The sequence below is a fragment of the Cebus imitator genome, unplaced genomic scaffold (genome assembly GCF_001604975.1).
Source record: "Cebus imitator isolate Cc_AM_T3 unplaced genomic scaffold, Cebus_imitator-1.0 Scaffold115, whole genome shotgun sequence".
In the NCBI taxonomy this organism is placed as follows: Eukaryota; Metazoa; Chordata; class Mammalia; order Primates; family Cebidae; genus Cebus; species Cebus imitator.
Genome location: NW_016107430.1, coordinates 5,465,372 through 5,474,247, shown reverse-complemented (window position 1 = coordinate 5,474,247; position 8,876 = coordinate 5,465,372). Strand labels below are relative to the sequence as shown.

General features: G+C 55.0%; 1 protein-coding gene across 2 annotated transcripts in view; it reads right to left on the bottom strand.

Moving 5' to 3' along the window:
• PITPNM3 (PITPNM family member 3) overlaps positions 1 to 8,876 on the bottom strand; it is a 105,575-nt gene that overhangs the window by 1,368 nt on the left and 95,331 nt on the right. For both annotated transcript variants that reach the window (XM_017538862.2, XM_037742130.1), the window contains exons 15-19: positions 8,359 to 8,475; positions 7,875 to 8,023; positions 7,439 to 7,588; positions 5,600 to 5,783; positions 1,893 to 2,021 (exon numbers count right to left, since the gene is read on the bottom strand). In XM_017538862.2, coding sequence (XP_017394351.1) covers positions 1,893 to 2,021; positions 5,600 to 5,783; positions 7,439 to 7,588; positions 7,875 to 8,023; positions 8,359 to 8,475 — 729 coding nt within the window. The remainder of the gene's footprint in view (positions 1 to 1,892; positions 2,022 to 5,599; positions 5,784 to 7,438; positions 7,589 to 7,874; positions 8,024 to 8,358; positions 8,476 to 8,876) is intronic.

The window sequence follows — 8,876 nt, the reverse complement described above, 5'->3', positions numbered from 1 at the left end:
AAGGGAGGGGAGGAATGCCAAGGGGAGGGAAGGGAGGAGGGGGGAGGGGAGAGCAAGAGGAAGAAGGGAGGGGAGGGGAGAGCATGAAGAAGAACGGAGGGGAGGGGATGGGAGTCAGGCAGAGGGGCAGGGCAGGCCCCTGATCCTGATCCTGTCCCCATCATTTCCTGGGAACACCCTACTGAGGTGCCTCCAGCTTCTCTGAGGAACCCCTGGGGAAACCAGGAGCTCTTTACTGTTCCAGGGTCCCCATCCTACTTTGGAAAAGCATGCACCTCTACCCGTACCCATGGGTCACACCAGTTCCTCTGGATTTTCTATTTTATTTTATTTCTATTTATTTATTTATTTATTTATTTGAGACAGGGTCTTGCGCTGCTGCCCAGGTTGGAGTGCAGTGGCCCAATCTCAGCTCAGTGCAGTCTTAACCTCGCCAGCTCAAGTAATTCTCCAGCCTCAGCCTCTTGAGTGACTGGGACTACCGGTACATGCCACCACACCCAGCTCATTTTTTAATTTTTTGTAGAAACAGGGTCTTGCTGTGTTGCCAGGGCTGGCCTTCAACCCCTGGGCTCAAGCAATCATCCTGCCTCTCAAAGCACTGGGATCACAGGCATGAGCCACGGTGCTTGGACTCTGGATTATTGATGGTAGGGAAGTGCCCATCCTTGTCGCTTGGCTGGCTAGAATCCTGCAAAGTCCCTCCCATCATGCGGCCTCTCCATGCATATTGTCATTTTTCGGAGCCCCATCACTACCCTCCTTGCTAGTCTTTCCGGCTAGCTCGGAGAAGAATCTCACTACTCGATGTGTGGTCCATGGACCCGCAGCATCAACACCACCTGGCCCCTTGCTAGGCAGAACCTCAGGCCCCACCCTAGTCCCGTGGAATCAAAATGTGCATGTCAACAAGATCCGCAGGTGATGCCCAAGCACTTTAGAGTGTGAGTAGTGGGACCTCTGAGCTCCCAACTCTGAGACGCCACCATCTCCTGGCCCTCTACCCACAGTTCACTCTCAGGAACCACGCACTTGACATGCCTCAAAGGGAGGTCCCCTCCTTCCCTTCCCCCTGCTGTGTGATTCCAATACTGTCACCTCCTACATGGTCACCCAAGCCACAGACCAAGGCGCTGGCCTCCGCCTTCCCTTTCTCTCATCCCGCACATCTGATCTGGGCATTACCAAATCCAATCCATCTCCCACCAAAAAATGCCTCTCAGACCCTCCACTTTCCCTTCAACTCCCTCTCGGCTTTTCTTTCCACCTGCAGCCTGAGGGAGCTTCCTGAATCACACACCTGCTCATGCCCCTGTCCATCCCACCCTCTGACAAGAGTCCCCACACAGGCCATCTCGGCTGTGCTGACCATTCCAGCCCCCTCCCCTACCTTCCGGCTCACATCCCACGCAGCCAAGCTGAGTCACTGGCAGTTCCCAGAATATACATGTTCTCTGTCACCTCCTGACCTTGGCTTTTGCTGCTGCCTCTGCCACAAATACTCTTCTCAATCTCAGGCCCTTCTTGGACCATTCCTTCAAATTCCCAAAATCCAGCCATGCCCTGGAGTCTGGGTCCGTGGCCCCTCTCCAGGGCCCCACAATTCCCTGTGCTCCCCGTCATCCATCATGGCACTTGCTACACTGTACTGTCACTAACTGCAAATGTGTCCATCTCCCCACTGCACGGAAGAATGCTGCATCTGACTCCACTTGGGATTCTCCCCTGCACCCAACACAGGTCCTGGCCCAACGCAGGCAGCCAGCAGTGTTTGTTGAATAAATGAATGAGCCAATGGGGGAATGAACAAATGAATGAATGAATGAATGACCCTCCATCCCTTTCCCTGACCTCCCTCCCAACTCCCCACCTCCAGCCCAGCCTCCACCCACCTGGCACTGGGTTTGGTACTTCTTGGTGGGCCGGCCCACGATGAAGATCTGGGAGGCTGGCAGGCCCAGCACACTGTAGACAGAGATGTCCTTTGTGGAGCCATAGGCCGCACTGATTCTGATGAAGCACTGGAATACAGGGTAGGCCATGGAGGGAGAGTGAGGCCAGTCCATCCCCCAGAAAGCCTTCCCAAGCCAACCCCAGGGAGCCCCTGCTTGGGGACTCTATGTGCACTCTGGTAGACTCCAAGCCATGAGGCCACCCTGTGTCAGGAATGAACCCCCGAGTGGCAACCCCTCCTTGCACCCAGGCCCAGCAGAGGGCTCTGCTGGTAAGCAGGTGTGACCACAGCATTTTTACTGACCCCCTCCCCTCCAGCAGCAGCACACTCCAGTTAAGGAACAATGAAGCAAAGTGTTCCTTGTGGATTAGGAAATCGAGTTCAGGCTTCTGGCTCGCAGAGCCAGGACGGGAGGCCGGTTCTGCCTGGCTCCTGATCCTGTGTGTCCACACTGCTCCACACTGGGGTTTGCCATTTGCCCGATGCCTCTCACAGGACCTTCCCAGAATCCCCAATTCAATTCAGACAACTGCACAAGATCCACCTTGCTCCAGGGACACTTCCAGACCATCACCCTCCCCTCCCCTCCTGGAGAGAAACCGGATCAAACTACCTCCTCCTGTGAGGTGCCGGCCCCCCAGCTGCCCCTCGATGTGTGCCTCCCCTCAATGTCATCCTCTTTTTTCCCAATCATGCTCTTCCCAACCCACTGGAGACTTTGGTCCTGGGTCATAGCTTTCCTTCCTCCCAAGCGCCACCATTGCCGGGAGGACCCACAGTCCAAGTGATGTGAAGGACCTACCACCTCCCAGCCAGCCTCGCAGCTTTGCACCTTCTTTGATGGCAGTGGCCATCACTTCCAGGACCAAACTCAGAACCTGCCCCTCAAACTGTGAAATTCCACATGTCCACTCCGCCCAGGGATTCTGCCCCCGCTCCCCTCCACTTCTCTGCCAGCCCCACCTGGCTGCTCTCAGCCTCACCGACGCTTGTGTTTTCTGCAACACCTTCCTGCCTTGCCCCTTCCTCAACCTGACTGAGTGACCCGTGGCATCCCTGTGCCCTCTGCCTCCACCCCAGGGTCTCTCACCCCTTCATCCTCCTCCCACACCTGCCCGGCCAAATCTCAGCCCTGGAACTTTTCCACCAGCCCCCTTGTCTGGTTGTACACGCTGCCCACCAAGAGCTGCTAAAGAAACTGGCAGAGCCACGCAGCTCTCACCTTCCATATTCTTCCTGTCCTTCCCTGGGACCTACCCCATCCTGCAGGTGACTGCCTTCGATGCTGAACCAAGGAGAGGGCTTCCTCAGCCCGCTGCCCCTCCCCTCAATGGTTGGTTTATTCCCAGCTGGCCTTTGGCTCAGAGGACGGAGCAGCCTCTTTTTGTCTGGTCCTTCCACCTTCTCATTCACCTGAGCTCACTCCTGTAACTTGGATCCTCCAGCTCTGGCGACCCTGCCTACCTTCCTCATGAACCTCCCAGCTGACACCCACCTTCTCTGCTCCTCACTCTACTACTTTTACCCCCTTGTCCTTCCAAAGTGTCCCTTCCTCACCAAGGTCACCCGGTGGTCAATCTTTGTCTAGTGGACAGTTCACAGCATCCCACACCCTTGGCAAGAGGGACACTGTCTCCTTGACCCCTCTTCTCCAGATACCTGGAGCCTCTCTCTCCTGGCCCTCCTCCCCCTCTCACTCTCCTCCTGGTTCCTCAGCCGCTCCTTGTCCTGCTCTTGGGGGCCCAGCACAGCCTCTTCTCTTCTCATGCTTCGCCTACCCTCTTGGGGCTCCACTGATCTGTCCCATGCGTCGTTTCCCAGTCTCCACCTGCAGCCCAGACCTCCCCTAAGCCATATCAGGTCCCATGGCCATAGCAGCCTTGACATATCCACAGCTGAGCTCATCTCCCTCTAGCCTGGTCCTCCTCTCGTGTCCCCTCATATTCATTCATTCATTCATTCACTCTACCAACAGTTATTGAGTCCCTACCATAGGGCATCATCCCCCAATCCAGAAGCTGTATTGGTGAGCAGAACATCAGGCTCTGCCTCCATAGAGACCTTGGTCAGGTGTGCAGCACCTGGATACCTCCTGGTCACCCAGCGCAGGCATCTTCAACTCCTCACTCCCTGCATCCCAGCATCCCTGAGTCCTAACAATTCCACCTCCTAATCCTGTCCCTGCTTTTCTCTCCATCCTGTGGTCCTCGTTGCCTGGATTATGGTCTTCCTGTCTTTTGCTTGGGCAACAGCTCCCAATCTGTTCTCCACACAGCCACCGATAGGATTGTTCTACAAGCCAAATTAAACACTGCCACTTCCCTGCTTTAAACTCTTCCACGGCTCCCTATTACCCTCAGCAGAGAGTTTATGATCTTGGCCTGGTTTCCAAGGTTTTCAGGATCTGCCAAGTTTGGGCCCCTGATGATCTCTGAGGGCTCAGCTCCCACTTGTCCTGGGTGTAACCCTGCCTGCATTTACCCCACTCCTGGATGCCTGCAGCTCTGAGAACGTCCCAAGCTCTGTCCTGCCTCTGTGCCTTTGCACAGGCTGTTTTATTGTCTACCTGACAAACTCATCCTTCAAGACTCAGCTCAAAAGTTACCAGCCTTCCCTGGCCTCCATGGCCAAACCCAAGTCGTTTCTCCACTGTTTGCTAAAAGGGTCTTTTTCCAACCACACACCAGTGCTTGTCAATTTACATGTCCTTCCTCCTCTAGACCAGGGATTTGCTGACTTTTTCTTGGAAAGCCCAGATAGTAAATGTCTCAGGCTTCGCACTGTGTTACCATTACTCAATTCTGCTGTTGTATTGCAAAAAGCAATCATAGACAGTATGTAAACAGATGAGCTTGGCTGAGTTCCAGTCACACTTTTTTATTTAGAGACACTGAAATGCATGTAATTTTCATGTCATGAAGTACCATTCGTTTGATTGTCTTCGTCCATTTGAAATGGACGGAGACAATAGCTCACAATCACATCAACAGTCTGTGGGCTGGATTTGGTCATTGGTTGTCAACTCCTGCTCTGCTCTAGGTCGGGGATTCTCAAACTCTTTCTGTGCATCAGAATCCCCTGGAGAGCTTGTGAAAAGGTTCCTGAGCCCCTCCCCAGAGTTTCTGATTGAGTAGATCTAAGAGGGTTGTAGAGGGGCGGGGCAGAGAATTTGCACTTCTGAGTTCCCAGGTGCTGCTAGAGGGAACCATAGCTCCGGGTCATGAAAAGAACATCCTGCCCCCTCTTCCCCGTTCTGTTTGTCTCTGTGCAGCCCCAACAAGCACAGAGTAAGGAACGCAATCGACACTTAAATGTCCTTTGGATGAATGGCCAGATGTAGAGAGTCAGGAGATAAAGGATGAAAGTCTGACTCAGATCTAGGGCAAGCCTCTGACTCCTCACCTTTCTCCTCTATCAGTGACGAGACTAATACCTACCTCTCAGGGCTGCTGGAGGACCCAGCGAGATCCACAGGAATGGACTTTGCACACTGCACATCCATGAGGCCCCACCCGGGTGGAGGGAGGCAGGAGTGGTAGAGAGGAAGGTTGGAAGGCAGGGCGTGGTGTGGAGGAGGGTCACGCTCTCAAGCCGCAGAGCAGCCCTTGCCCCTGCCCCCGCCTCCGCCCTGGACTGGACACTCACCTCCTGCATGAGGTTGCGCAGGAAGATAGCCTTCTGCCGCAGTGGGTCGTGCACCAGCCCGTCCGAGAAGAAGATCATGCCCTGGGGAAAGTTGTGCTGGGACAGCCACGACACCACCCGCTGCTTCTGCATGTCCGGCCGCCCCGTGATGTAAAGGATCATGTAGCCCAGGTCCTGCCAGTGCCTGGCGAGATGGCATCAGGAGGGTCCAGCCCCACCCAGCACAAGGCACCCAATGCCCAAAAACCCACCCTGCCCTTAGCTGCCCTCCTGAGATGCCAGAGAGACAAGCCGGAGGCATACTGGAGAGAACACAGGGGACCCTGAATCCCCTCTCCGGGTTGAACCCAGGACATCCCCCCTCGATGGCCCTGCAGGCACCGCATGCCTATATCAAAATTCATCTCCTCGCCCCTGCCCCCCTGCTCACAGCCACTTCAGAGCCAGAGACAGGTGCCTTTCATTCCTCCCTGTTCCCTGTGCCTCCATCCCCCCTCCTCCTCCTCCAGGGAGCAAGCTTTATGGTTTCACCAGGCCAGGCTCTTTACCCTCCCCAGCCCTCTCACTGAAGCCATGCTTCTCATCCTTAGCTTGGGCCCCATCTCTCTCCTGGGCCACTACAAAAGCCTTCTGGGCAGCCTCTTTCCCTCCCCCACCATTCCTACCGGCATCTAACCTGAGCCATATAACCCTGGACAGATTACTCAGCCTCCCAGGGTTTCACTGTTCCCATCTTTAAAAGGGGCATAATAATATTAACCACCCCATGAGGTTGTCCTAAAGATGAAAGGAATTAATCCCAAACATGCATGGTGTGCTTGGCTTTATTATTATCCTCTGCAGTGTTTACATGGTGATCTCTATACATCACAAATCTAACCCCAGCACTCCTTTGCCTAACAGCATCTCCAGGTTCCAGGGCCTTGAGGTAGAGCCTAAAGGCCTCTCTCTGCTTCTGTGGCCATGTCCCTGCTCTGCCCTTGCATATGGGATCCTCCAGCCCACCCAGAGCTGCTTTGCTGCCCCTGGACGAGCCCTGTTGTGGGAAGTAAAAAAGTTCTTCTTTAAAGTTTCCTTTCTTGTTAAAGAATAAATCATAAGTGTGCTAATAACTCTTTGTCAAGCCCTGTCCTAGGTAGCTGTTAAATATGCCATGCTTACAGGCACAGAGTGCATTCTATGTCCTTGTACTTAAACCAAGATGTCTGTGCTGGACGTGCTCACAGGCATATCCCAGCTCTCCATTGCTGTTACCTGTTTAGAACGTTCCAGGTTTAGAACTCCCTTTTACCTCTTCTCTCCCCAAAGCCATCACGGTCACTGGGGTGAGGCAGGGCACTCTCCAGCCCCCAAGAACTTCCAGTGCCTGGCATCTTCCTACTCTTGAGGTTCTGATCACTTGGAGCCCTAGGCTACAGTTTCTCATGCCTGCGACTTATTTTCCCCACCTGACTGAGTTTCCTCCAACTTAGGAGCTCACTCTGCATCTGTGCTCAGCACACAGCCTGGCCATAATGGGCCTCAGAAAGTGGTGGATGCATGCTTGAGTGGAGGGAGAGAGGGAAGGAGGAAGGAAAATGGAAGGAATTGAAAGAGGGAGGAAGGAAGTGAGGGAGGGAGGGAGGAAGAAACAGACAAGCTGAGGTCTAGAAAGCAGGAGAGATTTCTCCCAAGGACACTCAATGAATTACTGTTAGAAGTAAAGCCAGGACTTCTCAGCTCACAGCCCCAGAGATCAATAGAATTCCCAGGGCAAATCAGAAAAACAAAGTATTTCCCCCAGGACTGCTGGCTCCTGCCCCCCAGGGAGACAGATCCCTCATGGAAGGCGGCACTCACCGGACAACGTCCACTGCGCCCGGCCGGACCTTGGGGTCGCTTCCCATGATGGACACGCTGGCCGCAAAGGACCCGTCAATGCTGAACACCACGCACTCCATGCCCCGCGGCAACACCGTGAGGTAGCTCATGGCACAGGTCTGGTCGCCCCTGAAAGGAACCTCCCTATGGTCAGCCGTGCAGGCAGGGTCAGAGGTGAGCCTGAAGCCAGAGGTCAGCCTGGAGCTGCGGTCAGAGCTCAGGGTGGGTCAAGGTCAGAGAGCACCTGTGTGGCATCTCCTGATGCCACGGCTAGTGACCTCTCCCAGCTACCTCTGTCCACGCAGACAGAGATGGGGGTCAAAGGAGCCTCAAGGACCCCATCTTCTGGACAGGCCTGGCTGGAAGGGCCATGGAAAGGAGAGAAACCCCCATGAGAACGGCCCCTGGGTCTTACCTGACGACCATCTTCACAGGATAGACGCCGACCCCCAGGCGCCGGGGCCGCGGCACATTGTATGTGATTCGACCACTGCTGTTGGTGATCTCCGTGTCCAGGTGTACCCAGCGGCCTGAGGACGGCTCTGCCATTACCAGGATGTCCACCTGTGGCAGTGAAGGGAATCAGGACTTCCTGAAGGCTGAGAGGCTGCAGGCTTGGCAGAGGGGCTGGGCAGGGGAGCTCTGGGCTGATGTCCCTGCCTGACATTCCCTGGCTCCTGCCACCCTGGCTCCTCATTCATCCTTGGATGCTTTGAGCCCATCCTTTCCTCCTTGCTCACCCTCCCTGGCCTGCCCAGGCAGGCGAGTGGCTTCCGGCCCTGTGCGGCCACCCCAGGCATCTCGGCCCTCCTGGAACCCTCACTCCACATGCCATATGGCTCCATGAGGCACCTGGTGCAGGTGCAGGGGCCGAGGAGGGGATGCCCAGCCCCGGGTACCTTCTCTCCAGTCAGAGCCACCATGTCGAGTGGCCCGTACATGAACCGCCCCACCAGGACCTGGGGGCCATCTTCAGCGGCAATCACGTCGTTGGCCCGGTGATTAGCCGTCACATTCTGGAAGGACAGAAAGAAGCCAGCTCAGCCTTTGCAGGCTCAACCTTGCTGTATCATCGCAGTGTTCTTCAGACTGGCCAGAGCCATTAAGCCCACTGAATCATGTCTCCCTACTCACTTCCGCTGGAGTGTCAGAGATGTGGTCCCAGGGAACTTGTAAGAAAAACAGAGCATGAGTCCCCCTAATGCTGTCTTCAAGGAGCACTGGGCTTCCTGCTGTTGTACATTCTCTGCTTTTGACTCTGCTCGGCCCTGAGGGGACAACCGGCCTCACAGCCCGTCCTTGTCCTCTAGACGCCTGGTCGGGAAACTGCCTGGCCACCTTTGATTCTTTCTTCCACATCACAGCTCACATCCAACAGATATTTACCATCTGTCTTTTTTTTTTTTAGATAAAATTT